We start from the raw sequence: 21,434 nt of genomic DNA on the forward strand, positions 1-21,434 counted from the left end.
GGTATCACCACATCGGACTCAGACGCCCTCGACGGTTCCGACAAGCGCCAATCGTGAAGCCTAACCTCGTAATTGGTATGTCCCATCCTACCCAACAATAGATATGTTCATATCAGGTGAGACGTCCGACAGCTACCGGTGTACTGACCGGTAGTGTTTCGCGTCTGATGGCTAGATCGTTGCAGGTGGGCCCACACCGTTACCCTTTATCGGTCGTTATTCCGTGTCTTCGTTTCGGGGGTGTTGTTGTTCGCCTGCACGATCGAAACACAGCATAACAGTTCGAATTTGCGTTTTTCGAACACTTAAGGTGGTATTTTAAAAACTATATATATAAATATATATATATAGATGAAGAGCGAAGAGCGCCATCGTAAAAAAAAATGCGCACCGAAGAGAATATGCGTTCCCAAACGTCAGGGTGTAATGTGCACGTACATCCATCACTCAACTTTGTATTCAACTCACCGGTAATTCTACAAGTAGTTCATTTTCTACCTAAACAGCGTATACATAAAAAGCGCGGCCTGCTGTGAAAAAATGAAGTAAATTACGTTCATAAGGTTAAGCAAAGAATATGTCCTGTCCACTCACAGGCAATTAGTGAGGAATGAAACCGACATGTAACGCAGAGCGAAAGGCGCATAAAAAACAGGATCTGATTTAGGTTTAATGCTAATATACATACAATATTTTTTTTTACGTTTAAGTTTAGTGTAAATAACGCATGTCCCGTAGTATTTTGAAAGGGGCGGAAAGGTAGGATGCGAGTTGTAAAATACGAATTTCGTTGTGTAAGTGGATGAGTGTGTAGCAGACGAATGACAGGACAGTTTCCCCCCCCCCCCCCCCCCCCTCTTTCTCAATAAGGTACAGTTGCAAACACCGTTGACGAATCTAAATCACACATCACAGATAGATACAGGGAAAGGGAGGATCGTAATGATGCAAACAAAATATTTGCTTCATCGTACTAAAAACAAAAACAAAAGTGTACCAAAATAGTACTCGTTTCGACACGAAAATACAACCTGATTCTGAACAAATTGACTGACGATTAGAATTTTTCGCACACGGAATAAGATAAAATCGCAGGTTGTGTGTTGGTGTGTGTGTGCCGTTTTTTTTTTATCGGTGCGTACCTTTTGTGCGCACAATGATTGTTAACATACATATTGTCAAGCTGACCAACGCGTAACGAAAAACATGACAACGAAACGATGCTTGTTTACACTGGATGGAAAGCACACTAAATTGTTATACGTGTGCGTGGGAATTTTGTTTTTAGTTTTCCTACAAAACCAAAAAAAAAAACTGTATTGTGGACTGTAAAAAAAAAACAAAATGTGCGAAATCGTACATTTGTTTCGTAAACGAAAAGTATAGGAACATGTTTTAAGATTGAATAACGTAATTGAACAGTTCTGTAGAATATATGAAAAATGCCCTAGCTTCGGCTGGCCATATACTAAAAATATTAGAATATTTATAAAGCGTTGCGCTACGTTTAAAGTACAGTCAGTTGGCTCGCCTGGGCATATATGGGCATTCCACCAACACACATCCTTGCCCAGCTACCATGACAAGTGCCTACGCAACGGTTTTAACAGTACCACCATTATAGCGACACACATTTTGACGAACGAATTATTAGTAATTGATCGATATACCTTCTTTTTCTTTATTTTCACCAGCACAATATCTAAAAATACGGTCGTGCTTCAGCGAATAAAAGGAAACAACATAATAGCGACAAAGCAAACGAGCTAGCGAAATTATTTGTAATTTCAGGATAACAGTGCTATTAAAATTGTTTACAACATACTACACACAGGGAACCCGGTGCTATATCATGCCTTCGTGTGCGAATAGATATTTGCAGCTCTTATTTCTTTTCCTGCAAATCGTTGCAATTAATAAGATTTAGTTTTATAACGACTATACTTACTACATCTGTTATAATTGTGGGTTCTGTCGGTCGGCATAGAAACTGTAAACCGAAATAGTATAGTAGAAACACTGGGCATGTGAGAGAAGTGGGAAGTTTTGGGGAGATAGAGGGTGAAAGTGCACTTAACAAACCGCCCGGATACATTGTACATACCATTGTACCCGGATATTATGTTTCCATATTTATAGTACGTTTTAGTACTTGCCTAGTGTGTGCTCTCTAGGGTAACTGCCCGACAGTCGTCAACCTGGTTATTTTCCGCGCGGTTTGCATTGAAAACACACAAACAAACAAGTAAAACATTTCGGTTCCTTTTTTTGCACATTTGAGGATCGATTTGTAAAGTTGTTTGTTTCCTTTTTTATCAAAATCCATTTCGCGGTAAACACCAGAAGCTCATTAGAAAATTGAAAACTTTTGCTTTTTCGGTACAATCCAGTTGTATTATTTTGAATCACCATACCATTCCAGACTGCATGTTTTGATGCTGGACAAAAACTATTTTTGTTTTTTTGTTTTTTATTAAACGCTAGGGCACTAATCGCGACGACGAACCTTAACATATGTAATGGGTCCAGTATTAAAGGAAGAAAAAAAAAGCAACTGCTTTAACACAAAAATGAAGCACCAAATTAAAACATTTCTCATTGTAATGTTTTCCATTCCCCAAAACTCGTAGCAGAAAGTGTGTAGAAAGTCGAAAGCGAAAAGGGCTAGGAAGAGAAATCGACGAGAATTTACATCACGAGACAGGAGAACGGTGTATGTTCCAAGCATCAGTATTATTCAACAACACACTTATATAAAACAGCGTGAAGCGTAGACACGATCGAAGCGTATACATTAACAAAACAAAACAAAAATCAACACGCACTAAGGATAAATGTCCAGCGAACACGCAGATAAGCAAACAAAAAAAAAAAAGCATATTTTATAAGAACCGCACCAAACCGACTTCAACGACATAGAAAAGAAAAAGACTGGAGGTGGTTTATTTTGTTTGTTTTTGATTAATTTTTTTTAATCATTCTTTTGGCAGGCAACAGAAAAATAAAACACGGAAGAAAGATAAAGAGATAGAGCGACAAAAAAAGGAAAAAGTAATAAAATAGCTAACAGAAAACTCAATAATAAAACGCATTTTTTTTTTCTTCCGGCTATCAAATGCAACACATAGAGGAGGCGGCCTTATTAGGTATATCAAATGCCATAATGCGATATTTCCATATAATCTTTTTTTTTGGGATGTTTCTTTATTTGTTGTTGTTTTGTATACTTTTATACCTCCACCGCGCACCTACAGCTGAAAATCGTTTCGAAGTGAAGCGAAAGCGTGTGAGATAACGAGAAGGAAGGAATAGTTATATTATTTTATTATTATTATTATTATTATTATTATATACTGGCATTATTAATCAGTCCTGTAACGAACTCTACTTTAAACCATGATTATGTTGTACGCACTCATGGGAAGGAGAAGGTGCATTGTTTAAACTAAACGTTTTCTATTGCATAATGCTTCAAAATCGCTAATCCCTTCTCACAAATTTGGCGTTCGTGAGAGAAAGAACTGGAAAAGGGGTGTATAAAAACGAAAACAACACCATGCTTCGGAATAACGAGAACAGAACTGAAATTTGTTGTAACATTCAAATAAAGCAAACAAGAGAAAAAACATTATAAAAGATTTTTATATTCGGTATAGACATTCAGACGGTGGAAACTCCTCGCTAAAAAAAACGCTGGTACGCGACAGTCTTGTAAAGCGAATAAAAGTATAAACGATGCAAAGTGCAGCTGATAGTAATGTAAAACAAAATCGTTCGTTGCAACGATTGTTGGGTTAATGAAAGGGAAGAGCAGGAGGGGGTAGAGAGGGAATAAAAGACACATATTTATAGGAGTATAAATGCGAAAGCGCATTTTAAAGTTGATAAAATGCAGAAAAAAACTTAAAACAGAGTGTGACGAGAAGAGGCAAAGGGCAGGACGAGTCCCGAATGCCCTTATCAAAACAAATGACTTGTGCGATGATAGAAGCGAGAAACGCGCGTGCACGTGGACAAAAAAAAACAAGAGAAGAGAAGAAACAAATTGCTGTAACTAACGCAAATGGGATACTATTTATTACTACGACCCAACTAAGCAATCTTCAGACGCGCGCTGTGCCTTGATTTGATGTCCTTTACCCAGGCAAACGATAATCAAAATTTTATGAAATATATGCAACTATAATTTATCACGTTGAGCAATCGGTCACTTACACAGAGGGAAAAAAAACATGGAAAAAAGCATAGAGGTGACAAATTTATACACACACACACACACACTCACACATGTTGTCAACATTTGGTTCCTATCAAATTTAAGTTAATCTTAAATGCAGCTAATATATTGTAAACACTCTCTCCCCTTTCCATTCGCACATATATGCAGGGTACAGTGGGACACAGCCTAACAACTCCGTTCGATTTGTGTTATCGCTTTCCACGCTGAAACGCGCCTTTCCACACACACCGATGATAGCAAATTATGTGCAGCAAGCAAATGCTGTTTGTTATTGTTTCATGGCCACCACCACCCCCTTTTATTGTGATAAGCGATAAACGACCCCCTGTGCCTGTGTTGTTATGGTTTTACACATTTGCCCATTATTAATCGCCAAAGGGAAATCGCTACTACGTCCGCACACACACACACTGGCCTGGCAAGCGCATTGAACAAAACAACAAAAGCAAACAAACAAAAAAACGCAATAGAAACAGTGCTGTTGTGGTACTATTTACTGGCAGGGGGAAAAAAAACATTATTAAACTCATGCCGATCTGAACGATTTTCCCGTTTGTCTTTATAATTTTTATTCCTGGGGGTAAAGGGGGCATGGGAGAGTGGGGATTTGGAGTCCAAACGAGTAGAACGGTGAAAATAATGTGCGTACATCGATAGTTGTATTAACACACCGTGTAAAATCCCACAACAACAGCAATATAGTGACTTTGAACTGCACGTAGGTGCAAAAACATCGGTGTCTGTGGAAGTGGAAGACTGATATATATGTATAAATGTACACGGTTGTTTTGTTTTTTTTTTAAAGGTGTTCAATTTATTCTACCGCCTAAGATCGATCGGGTTCGTGTGTTTTTACGAAAACAGAAATCAAAACAGAAAATCCCCTCTTACAATCAAGATATTAGGAAAAAAAAGTATTGAATGATGAAAATCAATATAGATAAATAAATTAATAATGCTGAAGAAAAGAAACACAACGTCTGACAGGTGTTGTTCTTATTTTGTTCTTTTGTTAATAGAAACTGTATCTAAACACGTTAAAGTTTTCTGCAAATGAAAGTTTAAATTTTATTGCCTATTTGTTCTATTTACAATCGATATATTCCAATGTCAGTTGTGTACAGTTTTACATCATATATGCATTATTAACTATATGATCCACTGCTGTATGTTTACGCCTGCGGGGGTACCCTGTGTAGGTAAATGGTAATTACGCTTCCGTATCAACGTGTCTAACATACAGTTTTAGGGCGTATAATATCACCATATTCGATTTGTCGACTCCTGCACCAACCAAAGTCCGAGAATTTTCGCTTATTATGCACCCCCGACTGTGCAGTAACAACCAATTGCACACCGCCATTAACTGTGTTATTGCATTGTGCGGTCTATATTCATTTTGTTTAATTTCCCAAATAGGTAAGCGTGTTCTGGGTGTTCAATTTCCCTATCCCTACACTTAAAATAACTTCAGAAATAATGTCTATTAATATTAGAGTCATACAACAACAAAAAAAAAACGAGTCAGTTTATACTGTTTCTTTGCTAACCCCTGCCACCATTGATAGTTCTGCCCCATTGCAAATAGTTACACGGCATTTGCATTCCGAGAATATATTAAATTTTATATAACTTCAAATATCAAAGATCGCTTCACAAGCGTTGTGTGTCCTTCAAAACAAAACAAACAAATCTCATTTCAAGAAAATGAATAATTTGTGTGTGCTAAACTTACTGCTTCCCTTCAAACTGACCCTTTGTTTACTTCGCTTAGCCATCCGCTATTATTTTAAACCGTAGGTTTAAATAGGTTAAAGGGTTTGAAAAAGTTTCCTCATCCATTCCAAACGAAATTCGTACAAATTGCTGTTCATTCACCAACGAGAAACAATCCTTTCGCGTTGTCCAGTGCGTACACACGTTGTCAAAACAAAAAAAAAAGACCGTAAATTACGCTTCCTCTTGGTGCAGCTCATGGCCCAATTCCAAGAACAGTTCGTACGGCATGGAATGTTGCGGTAGGGATGGGACCGCACATACCGGCGGCACGCCAGTATCCGGTGCCGTCAACAAACCTCTGTTGTACACCTGGTTCAGCTGCATCGCAAACACATCCAGCCCGTGCATGTTCGGTGCGATTCGATTTATGACCAGCTCCAGCACGACCTCACTGTCACGGTGGAAGCCGAGATAGACCAACAGCTTGTGCAGCTCGCACCGGTACCGGAACGGCGCCACAAAGTTTTCCTTCCGGTCGAGCATGTAATGTTTCCCGACCAGCGTTCGAACGCGTTGCAAAATGGCATCCCTCGATTGTTCCGCGCCGATATCACAGCCATAGTGTCCTCCCATGTAACGTCCGTGCGTAACGTACTTCTGCACGCAGGCCATGATCGCCTGGCACAGACCCTGCCGGAAGTTTGTCTCCTTCGAGGTAAACAGCACGTATATCAGATGCTCGAGCAGGTTCGGTATTTCGGTGTGGAAATCGTGCAGCTGGGCGAAACATCGGGCCGCCAGTTTGCGCACCTGGTCGTGCTCGTGTCGAAACAGTATCCACAGAATGGCACGATATCTGTGCACCATGCTGCAGGCTGAATCATCCGGTGTGGCATCGTGCAGATACCGATGGTATGCACGGTACTCTAGCTTGGAGAGAAACTCTAGCACCAACAGCAGGAACGGTGTGACGGGATCACGCTCCTCCTCGAATAGTTGTTCTTCCGCCACACGATATGTTGCGCCGCCACTTTCTGCGGTGGGTATTAGCGATTTCAGCTTCCGCAACATAAACTGCATCGTACGGTTCGCCTTGCATGTTACCTCCTCGAACGACGTATACACCGGTGCCCAATCGGAGTCATGATCCTTGTACAGCTGCCGTTGACCGGTTAGCTTCGTCGTGCAGGACGAGTACAGCTGCAGCGCCGCATTACGCGTCGGCCATTCGGGTGAACGGATGTGCGCTAGCGCCACAATCATCAGCTCATCTATATGCGGCAGTATCGACTCGTTCAGTGCCGTTTCACGGGCAAGCAAATTTAGCTGATGCAGCCACAACACCGTCACACTCGGTACCGGCAGCGAAGCGGGCGCTTCTCGTTCATGCTTCGCGGCACACTTCGCTAGCTGCGTGTACTCCTCCAGATACATGTGTAGCAACGAATCGTGCGTAATATCTGCCGTGCTGTGCCGCATATAACTGTGCAGCATCCAGATATATCCCCGATGGCGACGAAAATCTTCCAGATGCACGCGCGGGTATCGAAGCCACGTCTGCCACATACGCTTCACCTCTGCGGTGTACCGTTTCAGCGGCCGGAACCGATCACTATCTTCACCTGGGGCCGTTTCGCTCGCTAGTACGTTTTGCTTCAATTGCATAAGATGGCGCACGACACGACTAAGGCAATTTCCGGCCGCTTCAATCGCACCCCGATGACAGCAGGAAATCATTATTGTAGTAAGCGTGTGCAGATATTTCTGAAATATATCAAACGCTTGGCTATTTTCCGCATGTCTATTGTGCTCCACTAACCACAGCGCTGCGTTTTCAATAAAGATGGACACCGCCTGCAAAATGAAGGTTGAATCTATGAGTGAAAGGCAAGTGTTTTCATTTAATAATGAATATTTAAATAAAAATGAATTCAAAACGTAACGAAAGTTCCTTATTTCAAACGGATATTTAAAGCAGAGTTAAGATGGCTCAGATTTGCAGGCGATAGCCTGAAAGTAAAGCTATTCCAGGGAAAGAAAGTACAAAAATTTGAAACCATATTGGAAAAGGTGCCAAAAACTGTAACGTTTAAGTACAATTACTGTATCTTTCTAGCGTTGGTCCGATTTTGATGATCAAAGGGTTCATTTAAAAAAAAAATCATTTGATCGTTCAGTTGTTTCGTAAAAATGTAGTAAAATCGTCACGACATGCAATACTTACGCGTATTGTTTTCCATAGTGCGCCCTGCATTCTTCGCTTCGCAAGTGCTATCTTTATGGAGTCTATGTTACTGGAAGCATGGTTAGTTTTCCACTCGTTCGATTGTTCGAGCAGGCGCTGCAAACAATGATCCATCAGCTCGAAACTCATTCCATAGCGTGGTTCTTGGTTTGTTTTCGCACACGTTAGTGCATAGTTGGTAAAATTCCACACGTCGAACACACACTCATGTACCCGAAACAGCTCGGCATTGCTCAGTACTGCTACACCCGCCGGAAACCCGAAACAAATCTCGGTACAGTGGTCCACCAGCCGGTGCAGCTGCCCGTTCGGGTGGTCTTCCTCCATTAGTACGGCTGCGTAGAAGTCACGCTGGTGGTGTTGTAATGCCGCCTTTACTTTCCCGATCGAATCGTCCAGCAGCTGGTGAACAGAGGAGCGCAACGAATCGGTGTCGTCGCGTGAAAACACGATCGCCAGCTGGTCCTGTAGCTTCGGATCGAAATGGTACGCGACGGTACGGTTGTACAGCATCTTAAGCGTAAAAGTCCGTACGTCGTCGTAGTCACTCCGCAGCAGATGCTGCAGCCCGTACACCATCGAGCGAAACGATGAGCCGAGTTCCTCCAGTGGTAATGAATCGGGAAGCAATTTTGCGATCCATTCCACGCTGCTAGCGGATCGCATCTGCAGCACGTACCGACTCGAGGGTGTAAATTCCAACACCTGTTCCACGAAGGCAGCAAACAGGCGCAACGCGGTGACGGTCGGTTGATAGTTGATACGTTTCGTACTGGCCGGGAAGAGGTAGCGATCGTACATATCGTACGACATGAACTTCGCCACCAATGCTTGCGCGTCCCGATCAAACTTCTTACTGGGCGAACGTCGTTGCTGCGTGTAGACGATGTGTTTCAGCAGCTTTTGGCATACCGTCACTAGTGTGTTGCACACTGCGAGATGGCCGGGCGTTTCCATTACTACCAACGCATAATGCGTTAGATGGGTCGTGAGCCGGTGCGTGTTGATCCTGTCCGTTGCTCCGCACGCGATTATGTAATACCCGAGAGATTCGATCAGCAAACCTAGTGTGGCCGGAGGCAGTGGTTTCTGTGTTTCGGCTAATTCGCACAGGTGTGCCAGAAGCTGCCGTAAATAGGTGTGTTTTTGTAGTTCGCCTCGAAAGAGGTACGCTAGAAGGAACAGTTTTTCGTGCTTGTTGCTTACGCAGTACGCTGGCAACGGGTATTCGACCAACACAGGCTCAATATAGGCGGTAATGAGGGCTTCCAGGTTTAGATTGACACGGTAAACGGCGCGATAGTCCTTCGGTGTGAACAAGCTAAACCAATACTTTACCATCACCTGCACTATATCCATCTCCTCTTGCACTATGACCATAGCTACCAGGTCGTAAACGAAGACGGATAATCGCTGTTCCTTGTGAAGCAACCGAATCAGGGCTTGCCCGCCGGTATAGAGATGTTTGTATCTTAACGATAGTTTAAGCGCCTTGCCTAGCTGCTCCATATCGAGATCTAGCGGTTTTAGCAACATTGGTAACGGGTACTGACCCAACAGTATGACGAGCAGATGATATTTATTACGATTCAACCAGGACCATTGTCGCATCGTCTTCAGTACGGTTTGCCGCATAAACCTCTCATCCCGAATAAGGTATTTTAGCAGAGCCAGCATGTTTTCACGCGCCCCATGATACGGTGACTCCAGGTTCATCAGCACGGTGTGCCACATCTGTTTCCTTTGCTCACTGTTGTGAATGTCACGAAACAAACCTAACCGCTCGATGGTCAGCACATTTTCCGTCACGGTATTAAACCATCGATTGTAGCCGGCTTCCGGCGACAGAAACAGTGCCAGATTACGTGCCGGTAGGTTGGATAGTGCGGGTACATTTTCCATCAGATTGAGAAAGCGAGAATTCAACATGCCGTATATGGCGACGCTACTCTCATCGCATTTTCCCAAATCCTGCACACCGTACACCGTATGCAGTGACTCACCATCTAGCACACTCCTGTGGCATAGATTATAATAGGACTTGGAAATTATTTTGCGCTGGCTGTGCGTCTTATTTGCATCGTTCAGATTAATCTGCAGCGTCTTGATCAATATACTGCTTGGAGAATGTGGCCCAAAGGTGTCAAATAGTTCCGGCGTTTGAGCGTCCTCTTCAATAGTGTATTCCAGTTTGCGCTCCACATTTCCGGCAGCAGCGCGACCGGCATAGTTGCAGATATCCTGCAGGTGTAAAACATTTGTTTAGACGATTCGTAAACAAATTGACCGGTAATTATTTGTTCACGTACCTGACACACGGTTGCTACGTCGGAGAACTCATTTGCTTGATCTAACTGCAGCTTCCATTTGTAGCATTCCTCATTATACTGCATAGCTTGATCGGTTAATTGTTGTGGGATGTTCTTTTCCATCCTGGGAGCACAGAAGTTTCGTTCACGACGGTATGATTTCCCGATTCCCTCTAACAAGCACACAACTGTACAGGATGCATTTAAGCCCTTGATTCAACTGAATTCCGTGATTTCATAAAATTATTCTTTCCCGCATGTTTGCTCGTTGATAACAGGTTAAGAAGAAGAACTCCGCTTATCCGGCTTTGACACGGGTTATTCGAATGGACGGGCCCTGTCTACAATCAACTCTGTTTAAACGGTCTAGTCAAGAACTCCAAATTTCTGTACATTAAGGCATGTCTACACTACACACGATGCTGGAAAAATACAAAAAATATCTTTTGCAATTGCGACTTGTCGCTGCGGTCATCTATTGGCATCATTTGATCACATCTGATGCATCTGAACGATAATCCATTAACCACACTCATCTCAATCGTACAAAGCCTCAAACTTCATGAGGAATTTGTATTTGTAATGGAATTCCTCCTCCTTACCGACACAACAACCTCAAGAGGTTTAGGCATGCCTTTTCTGGATTTTTCACGCGTAGCCAGATAATCAGATAATCTGATCAAATTGTCCCACCACGGCACCACGAAAAACGCGTATAACTTGTATGCCTTCTCGTCGCGCTCGGCTGTCAAATAGACGGCTTCGTTCAAGATGGACAACTCCGCGGAACAGCAACCGCGGAAGATTTGACAACCGACACGGACCGTGCTGAACCGAGCCGAAGTTCTGTATTGATAAAGAAAGTTATACGCGTTTTCCGCGGTCCATGTGGAGACGACCTAGGACCAAACAAAGCCGCGTTCCCGCGGTAGCACCAGGGAATTAACAGCCAGCGCTGTTGGGCAGCGCTGTTTGACAGTCAGGCACGGAGATTTGACAGCCGAGCGCGGCGAGGTGGCATACAACTTATACGCGTTTTGCGCGGTACCGCGGCGGCCGCGGTCCATGGGGAGATGGCCTAACTCGAAAAAGGACTGTAAAATATTTGGCAAAAAATGTACATGGCAAACGGTCCAAAATCCTATCTGGACCAATCCATGAGCTCTTGATGCCACTGAAGAATTCGAAAATTTTATATTTGTTCCAGTTTAAACCAGAAAATTTTATCCTAATCGGGCTATATATTTAAAAACTTTAACAATTTCCAAGGCGGATCTATACGAATGTTGACAATCCATTCCCGCATTTCAATTTTTCCTGCAATTTGGAATTGCAGCGCGAAATTTAATTACGTCTGCGCGCGTTGTGTTTTTTCTGTTGTTTGGGCAGCAACGTTGAACACTGAAGTATAAACGCAAACAAAAAGGCTTTATTGTTTTCTCCCTCTCGCTGTGTTTCCCGTTCATACCAACGCACACACACACACACACGAGCGCGCTGCATTCTTTGGTTTTCTAACCGCACTTGCGTGTGCTTCCGTCTCTTTCACCCCTCATTCCCTCAACCAACCCCTTTCGACCGACAGAGTAGGAAAACACATCTGTTGTGACCGCGCTAACGTCAAACACGCCACTTGTTCGAAAGCGGCATTCAAAGCGGTCGGACGTTTCGATACAACAGCGTTAAACGACGGGGAAGTTACGTTTCATTCATTCGTGCGTTGCGGAATAAAAACGTGTGTTTTTACTCAGGTTCGTGCTCTAAGCCGGGTGGTAGTTTTGTCGTGTTTAGTGTTTATTTTCAAAGTGTCCTTGAATTTATCGATGCAGCAATTTGCGCACTAGCCCTTTGCTATTGCTGTTGTACTGTTTCACCCATATTTTGGTAAAAGTTTGGTCGTGCCGTAAGTTCATCGCTCTTACTATCAACCGACGTCAACCGAATCAAAGCAGCACGTTTTTTGCGATGGCGCCAGTCACATTGTTGGAATGTGGTGTACATACGCTAGATAGAAGTTTGTACTGAAAGACCGGACAGTGTGAAGAAACCGGAATAGCAAGGAAGCAATCTAACGTAAACAACTCCACCAGGAATTGCAAAACAAAAACTCCAGAAATGCATGCAAAGCAATAATCTATTTGTGATGCATTTCTTTTAATATAATCATCCCTTTCACATATTTCTTTTTAAATTTCATTTCTAAACTTCAACTTCAAACAAACCGAACCTTCAAGAACATTTCAAAATCTGAACGCATCTTTTTTGTTGGCGTTCCTGTTTTGCACTCTTTCCCTCTTTTCGTTGTGGTTCTTTGTTTTCGTTTCACCGTTCCGGTTTTTGTGTTGTCCTTGCGCATGCCAAGGGCCAGGAATGAACAACCGAAAAAAAAACACTATGGAGCATCAAGCACTGCGTAGCCCAAACCTGCCACTTGGACAAGGTTCAGCGACTTCCCGACCAAGTGTTTGTTTGTGTTTCTCGAACGCTAGTGCAATGGGGCCCGGAAGCGGTCCACTAGTACGCACGCGTACGGATACACCGATTGTGTATGTGTGTGTGTGTGAGTGCGTGTGTTTGTATGCTCCACGGATGCTGGAGAACCGTTCCATCTGCGGAAGATGCAACGAAAGCGGCTCAAAAAAGGATACAGACATTCTTCTGTCATCGAACATGCTCTGCAGGAGAATATCCCTTTTTTCGCTTTGCTCTTCTTCCCGGATTAGTCCTCCCTTTAACCGTACCCTACACCAGCCAGCCATATTTAGCTGCGGTAGGCTTTTCCCCGTTCCGGTACGTTTTTCAAGTACTTTGAACTTAAATTCGTGCCTCCAGACATGGATGCTGTGTGATTTTATAAGGCGAACATTCGATACGCGTCCGGTGGTAGAACCGGTCCGAGCGCAGCATCACGTAGCATCGAATTATCTTTCACACACAACGATGCACACCCATACACACATGCAATGGCACTAAAATTGTACAGCTCATCTCGCGAGATGCTTGCGCGTGTGTGGTTTTTTTTTGTTTGGAGAAAAAGAAAACAAAACCCGTACACACACACACAAACCTCACAACGAACCATCAGGCAGATAAGATTAGCGTGATTGTTTTTTTTTCTCCTCTCCTTTGTGTATGTGGGTGAGTGTATCTGCTACTCAAAAACGCTAACGAGGCTGCTGTTTTTGGTTGTTTATTCGAAATGTTTTCTTTTTTGTTGTTATTGTTGTTGTCTTTGTTAATTATGTGATATGGCTATAGTTTTCCACATGATTTTCCATCCCCCTTATACCAGGATGATGTGGCCATGCACACATGCACAACCATCTTTCGGTAGAGTTAATTTCAATCGAACCAGGAAGGATGCACGGGGAAGCAATTTTAATCGATTCGGTTGTAATATGGGCAAATATCGCTGTGTGTGGTAGTGGTTGGTCGCTTTTATGTACAACCAGATTGCCACCTTGTCGCATACGGGGACGTGACCGCGGACATTGCCTTCGCCTTGCTGGAGTAGTTCGTCCTTCAAGGTCTAAGGTCATGGGTTCATATGTTGGCTTTTCGGTACCATCGGGGTTTCGATTGCCCCATAAAGGTCATAATCGATTATTCTGGGTTGTGATGTGACTTCCAGCACGCTGTACCGTTTGTATGTTACGTATCGCACGTACTAAAGTATTTATCTCAATGTTGGTTTGATTTTACCAATGCCTTTAAAAGGGTTAAAAGAAATTATTATACAAAATATATTGCAGGAACTGTGCATAGATATTGAAGTTCTCTGAAGCGTTTTGATTAGTTAATATTACGACAGTATTCGCAATTGGTTCTGAACAAATATTATGAAAGTATTTGAAATTGATACTGCAATTTCCTTAAGTTTTGTTCGAAGTTTTATATGCACACTCTCGACAGACAATATCATGAAAATGCTGTAAAGTGGCACTGAAGTACTTTATTGTATAGCAACTATTTACATAACTTCTGGAAAATATCACGAAGGTGCGTAACTTAGTATTGAAGTTCGTTGAAGTTTCATATGAAAAATCAGATGAATACTAATCGTCTGGACTTCTGGACGATATTGTGAAGGTATTGAAAATCGCTATTAAAGTTTTGAAGGCAACCAACTCGATACACTTGCATAGTTATTTAGGTTGAGTTTTTGTTTAAATGAGTTAATTATTGAAGTTTAATTCCAACATGCAACGGTCAGCGTGAAGAATATTACAACACAGTCAATCTGTTCCCATAATGCAGGTGTAAACGAATTAACTTTTATTATTCAAACCTGCCTGACGTTTGATGGATACAATTATCCATCGACATTAATCATGCAATTGTAATGCAATCTTTCGCTGTGCAAGCAAGGTCATTCGACACGAATATTCTGCCCCGCTGTGATCGCCCCACAGAAGTATCTGATTTCTTGCGACGTTTGTTTGCAGTTTCTTGCTGCTGATCGAATTGTGTGCCCTCCTGGTACCATAAACACACACACTGGAAGCAATCGGCAAACAGCAAGGGAAAACAAAACGAAAAACGCAACCGAAAGTAGCAACCGATCGTGGAATCGATTTTGAAGCGGTATAAAAATCGAGTGCACTTTCCACCCAAACAGGGTGGGCTGATGAGGGATGGATGGGTAAGATAAAAGTATGTGTGTTTGTGTGTATATACTGGCACGTAGAAGATGTCGGCAAAATTGGGTTTTTTTTTGTCGGATCGAGGTGCGAGGACTGGATCTTCAAACTTCCCGTCCCCACCAATGGTACACCCGCCACAGACGGCGCCGGTGAGCAAACTAATTTCCGTTCTGGTTATAATTGAAAATTGCATTTTCACCTCGGGATGCGCTCGAGCTCTTCGCAAGGAAGCTGACTTCACTGTTAGGTCGTCTGTATATACATCTCTCTCTATCTATCTAACTACGTATATTGCTTTTCGCGATCGAAGCAAGATATATTACTCGCGGGATGAAAATGATGATGATGATGATGACGATAGTAATAATAATAAGAGAAACAAATTAATGTAATTGAAATGTTTCCAAAGGGCGCTCGGTTGCTCCAGTATCCGTATGAAAGCGGATTGTCCTATGCGCTCGTTCATTATGCATAGGATAGTTTACAGATTTGGAATGGTTTGTAACAATCCGGTTCTTCCGTTTCAATCACAAAAAAACACTAACGTTCGCCGGCTACGGTTGGATCTTCCTTTTGAAGGGAAAACTGTACAATTGATTCCATTCGGCACGGGGGGTTTTCCATGGAACGAATGATTGCATGGGAAGCAGCGTATCTACCGCACAAGGCAAGGCAACCGTGTGGCGAGCTGTGAAGGAAATGGGAATTTTATTGCAGTAGATTGTGCAACGTGAACACTCCCGGTTCACAAATTACAATACTAAATTCCATGAAAAATAGTGCAAGTTAAATGTTATTTAGGAAATAATTTCCAAAACTTATCAATATTGTTCAAAAATGAAGAATATCAATAATCAAAAATAAGAAGTTCAATATCAAAAAATATATTTTATATAGTTTCTGTGTATATCTTCCATGAATGGATTTTTCTAGAAGAGTTTTTAAAATATGAATCGTTTGAAAAGAGTCACTCAATAAGAATCTTTTGAGAAGTGTATAATATAGATCTTTTTTTCAGAGAACTCGACAGATATTCACCAATAGGCAACGCTTTTACGAACCCGTTTGACCAAAGCTCTTGAGATCTCCCAAGAAATAATTAGCGATTTATAAAACATTGGAAAGTTCTTGTTGTTTAGAAAATTTGTTTGTTAAGCTCTAAACTCTATTATTTTGAATCTCAGAAACTTTTAGAGATTCACTAATATTTGAAAATTCATGGAGTTAGGAGGTTCGAGAAGCTTTAACAATTCTTGAAGGTTCATAACGGATATGGAAATTGCGTCCAATTGCGAGCTAGTTGTTCTTAACGAAGGGAATTAAAATATTCAAATTCATTCAATCGTTTGAAAGATGCGTTGAGTATTTACTCCTCTGACACTAGTTCTCATCCAACACTAGTATTTCATCCCATCCACGAGTTTTCCACTCACTGTGCTGATCTGATTTACCCAACAGCAAAAGTTGTCCCTTGTTTCGTACGCTGTAACCGCAGTGTTTGTGCTCGAGTAACGTACGGGGGGGTGAGAGGGGAAAAAATAATTATTCACTCACTAGAAACAGGCCGCCCGAAAAATAATGCTGCCCGGTTGTGACGATTATGGCATGCTACAATTATTTCAATTGTAAGCCGATTGTGCAAGCGAATCACTGCAAAATATGAAGGAAAAGCAGAAAAAAAAACACACACACACACCCAACACAATTTCTGTGTTAACACAATGTAACACGGTAACGTCCCAGTAGGTTGGTTGGCGGACGGTGAAGATGATTTTTGTGCATGGTACCGATCTCACTCTATTTTCCCTTTATTTCTTGCATCTGTAAACCGCAGCACTATGAACTGCCCTGGGGGGGGTGGGGGATGCATAATTTGGATATTGTTTTCTGCTGCGAAAAGCGTCGATAGTTTTCCAGTGTGGGGAGGGCTCCGTTTTGCCATCTTTACGAGCGACCATTATTTTTGTAGTATGCTTCTAAATGTATATAATTTTGTTTTACGCACGGAATAAACGGTTCGACGGAGCGGTGAATGCAAGATAAATAATAAAAAAAAACGCCACACAATATCAAGCAACAAAAGAGAAATTAAGTGTTTGAAGTACACAATCTCGCTGTTTGATTGACGTTTTAATGTGCTAAAAACTGGAACACCACCACTAGTCTTGGGGACGGTTTTGTGTCTCCGCTTATGCATGCGGCAACATGTGTACGCACATTTTCGGACGCTAGAAATCGTTGCACATCCTCCCCGGTGTGTGTGTGTGTGGGGTTTCCACCCCATTTGATTAACCGTACCATTTTTCAATGCGTTTCACTCGTCGCGAAAGCAACATAAGCGGAGCACTGGCGGTCGGATGACATAAGCGGGTCGGTATGCACCGTGCTCGGGGATGCCTTATGGCATTGCAGCATGTTTTGCTTCGGTTGGGACTGTGCGCTTTTCCTAGCAAAGCCTCATGCCTGCTGTGGCGAGATTTTTTTTTTTGCTTCTCGCAACCCCCCCTCGAAGCCCCCTGGTTCTGCTTTACATTGCAGCTTACGGAATCACCGTCTTCCCAATTGTTTTCGTGACACAGCGTTGCCGACACAGCGCTGGAAGATGTGTTGTATGCCCGCTGCTGTACATGCTGGGCAGCGGTGAGATAGTTGCCGTCCGGGTATGTTTTCCCTCCAATTTTCCGTTGTTGGTCAGCCGGCCCGTTTGTGGCGGTTGGCTATTGTTAAGTACGCATTATCAAACTAGATGGCTATAATTTATCCGTAAAGGTAGTGGACGATGGAGGGTTTTTTTGTTGTTGTTGAGTCGTTGTTACTAACGGTGTGGAGGCCGTTAAAAAGCTGATGGGTGAGATGAAGAAGTTACGGTCTACGGCGTGGTTGACGCGATCAGATTGAAGCGCTTGATGTTATATGCTAAAACATCGAGAACATCATATTTACCTCCTAATGATCAGTTGACATAATTACCCGAAGATTAAAGATGAGACTGAGATGAGTCAATTGGTTAAAGTGTCTAGTTTGACAGTTCCGGTAGCGTTGTACTTAAAATCGGTTGACTGGTAACAAGTACGTTTCCGTAACGACAGTCAGAGAGATACAGCGCTAAACGTTGTATCGAGAATAAACTGCCTCCTTGATAACGTGACGGATAGCGTAGTTGGTAAGCTGTCTGCTCCGCATGACACCTGCCCGGTATCAAAACATCAACAGCAGCAGCACCGTGTGAGAAAAAGTTTGTCTCTCTCTCTCTGAAATCTTATGTATGATCGCGCCCATACATTTAAAAGCCAAAAGTAGAAGGTACTAGAAGAGATATCATCCTTCTCTCTCCTTATCTTCTCAGCCCAAAGGGCACAACTCTTAACCTGGCGCGTCATACCGCAGAGATAGAAAAAGAGAAGACCTCTCATACCTCTGCAAGTAACGAAAAAAAAGACGGATGCAGAGCAGTAAGTAACACATAATATATTTGTGTACATTGTAATTGGTTTGTCGCACCAAAAAAAAAAAAACGAATTGTAGATCGACCCAGAGGAGGAATTCCAGTGTTGCTTTTCCCGCGTGTTACCGTAACCGGATGGGAAGTCTGTGCAAGATCTGCCGTTTTTCAGGCCCATAATGCGTGGTGTATATATGGCGATGGTAAGCCGCTTCTACCGCGATGGGGAGGGCGCAGTAAAAAGGGAAGTAGCCTCGTGCATAGAAACCGCAATTTACTCGCAAACCGTGCGGCGTCTGGCCAACCACCACAGCAGCCGGTTACGTGCAACCAATTTTGGGATCCCTTACATAGTTTCCCGCATGGCCAGCTCCTCCAACCCCTCGGGCTTACTCTCGATTTCGTTTGCCCGCCGCGGGTAACGCGGTTTGTGGCCGAGATTGGTCCGTAATGCAATTTCTAATCTCGCTTGCTAGCGATTCCGCCCCTGCGGAAGATTGGTTCCCTTTTTTCCCAAGCGCGCACGGTTGACATACTTTGCGGAAACCGACAGCTTTATTAATTTATTTTTGGTACATACGCTATAATCGATGCTGGGAGTGAGATTCCTTCGCTCGGTTTCGTTATTTACAGACGCCTCGTTACATCTGAGATATTGGAGGGGTTGTTGTTGTTGCTCCCTCCTGAGGCTTGAAGTATCGTACTGTTACTACTATCAAGGTACTACGATACCCACCGATATGTACAGGCAGTCCCCGTGATACGCTATTATAGCGGATTGCTATAACTCGGGAAAATCCGCGTAAGGTCGAGTTCTAGTCGTTTATGCTTCAAAGTCATAGAGTCGACTTCCTTCTCTGCACTTGATTTATTTAGCAAATTAGACGGCTTTTTGAAGGTACAGGTAGTCCCCGAGATACGCTATTATAGCGGAATGCTATAACCCACGAAAAATCCGCGTAACTCGAATCCTGGTACAATTTCGTTTATATTTCAAAGTCACAGAGTCGACATCCTTCTCTGCTCTTCATTTATTCAACGAAAGAAGGCGATTTTTAGAAAGATTACATTAAAATAAGTTAAAATGAACTGTTTTATATGACAAAGGAAGGTAATTTCCATCAAATTTTCACCTAGATGTTGTGCTATAAACCTGCTCAGCTGTCAAATTTCCAAAAAAAGGTTATCTCCGTATTACCGCGTATCTCGGGGACTGCCCGTATATGTGGATAATTCATTCGCCACCAGTGCCGCCCGTACATCGTTCTTAATGCGTTGCAATGAGCGATAACGATTGGTTCTGTACTATCCGTCTAGCGTAAACATGTTACCCAACATGGTCGCAGCAGTCCGGACGTGACTGGATGTGTTTTATGTGCTCATTCGGCAATCGCCAGCACCCGAACGCGTCGAAACCGAGCCCGATAATCACGCTTAGTGCTAAGCCTACCGTTTGCCAAACCAGCCGCGTTCGTTTACGGCAATAACACCAGATGGCGCCCCGAGCGTCTCAACAATATCACATTTTAATTTTGACTATTTAAACGCTTCGGCCACTGGCACATTTGGGCGGATTTGTTCGGTGGCGGTAGTAATCGCATCAAGCTAATGTGAGTGCTTAGTGTAGCGCTTCCAGCTCATCAATTGCACTATTCGCATCGGGTACGGTTCAGTTTCAACTTCACAGGAAGATGCTAGAATCGATTTGTTCGCTGTTTCGCCTCATATACCACCACCGCCAATCTTGTTTATGGTTCCTGGCTTACACAATGGTCTCAACCTTAATACAATAAAGGCGAAAAGCCTTCGTTCTGCACTTGCTGCACTTCACGCAACGTGGAGGGAGTGGAGGCCACCTTCTTGCCGTCGAGAACCATTTCGACTAGCGCTGCTAATTGCATCAATTGCTCACGATTAGACCTTCGGTCGGTGGTTCGTTTTTTGTCCGACTGGTCAAGTGTGGTGGTTTGGGGGACCGCCAACAGGTGTGCACGATTCTCCCATGCGTTAATACGTAGGTTACGCCGTGCGCAATGCAATAAGAAATGCCGCACTGTTTCACACTTCCGATACGCGATTGATCGGGTTTTTTTTGTTGTGTTGTTGTTTTGTTTGCCGATCGGAAGAGAAAGTATCTTGCGCGCTCACCCTGCCCTTCCCTGTTATGGAAGGTGTATCACACACACACACACCGTGTGCGAAATAGGGGGCCTTGAAAATGACTAAACTCGCACCCGTTCCAAATTAAACCCCAATCCGTCTGTTTCACCCGGCGTTTTCTCGTGTGTCTTTCGTTATTGCTATTTCCCATGAGCTTTTCGTTTTGTGTGTGTGTGTGTGTGTGTGTGTGGTGTTGCTTTTGGTTTTGGTTTCCACTTGGTGGTCTGTCCCATTTTTCCGAGCTCCCTCCCACCTGTGGTAGCCAGATCTGGTAAGGCGATCCACACCGTCGCCGCAACACCACTGACCAATTTCGTACACCATTTTGGCCAATGTCTTTTTTTGTTGTTGGTGTGTGTGTGTGTGTGTGTGTGTGTGTGATTGTATGTGGTACTCACGCGCTTCACTTCATTCCTTGACTTCTCAAGTAAGAGTGGCCAGCTCGGTGCCGAAATCCTTCTCTCCTCTGCGAAGGCCACCGCGCATCAATGCCCAACCGCACCGCAGTGCGCCGGAACCCTTTCGCCGGGTTGTTTTTCGTCGTTGTTGTTGTTAAGAGATGTCGAAACGATCATAGGAGACGCACCAATTGAAACAGAACCACGCACAGCGAAAGCGATAGAAAATAAATCAACGACCAAACAAAAACAAAAAAAGGGTGGCCAGGGAAGAAGTC

The 21,434-nt window shown here is 43.2% G+C and overlaps 2 protein-coding genes across 2 annotated transcripts in view; one reads left to right on the top strand and one right to left on the bottom strand.

Moving 5' to 3' along the window:
* Positions 1-3,713, top strand: part of LOC128306820 (protein gurken-like) — an 8,611-nt gene extending 4,898 nt beyond the window's left edge. The window contains 1 exon segment of the mRNA XM_053044438.1: positions 3,186-3,713. Within this exon segment, the coding sequence (XP_052900398.1) occupies positions 3,186-3,295 (110 nt within the window). The 3' untranslated portion in view covers positions 3,296-3,713.
* A 1,584-nt stretch (positions 3,714-5,297) lies between these two features.
* Positions 5,298-10,636, bottom strand: LOC128306640 (uncharacterized). The gene is made up of 3 exons (XM_053044210.1): positions 10,514-10,636; positions 8,184-10,445; positions 5,298-7,813 (listed from the first exon to the last, which is right to left on the bottom strand). The coding sequence occupies exons 1-3, from the start codon at positions 10,634-10,636 to the stop codon at positions 6,191-6,193; spliced, it is 4,008 nt and encodes a 1,335-aa protein (XP_052900170.1). The 3' UTR covers positions 5,298-6,190.
* Positions 10,637-21,434: the final 10,798 nt, after the last annotated feature.

The sequence above is a fragment of the Anopheles moucheti genome, chromosome X (assembly GCF_943734755.1).
Source record: "Anopheles moucheti chromosome X, idAnoMoucSN_F20_07, whole genome shotgun sequence".
In the NCBI taxonomy this organism is placed as follows: Eukaryota; Metazoa; Arthropoda; class Insecta; order Diptera; family Culicidae; genus Anopheles; species Anopheles moucheti.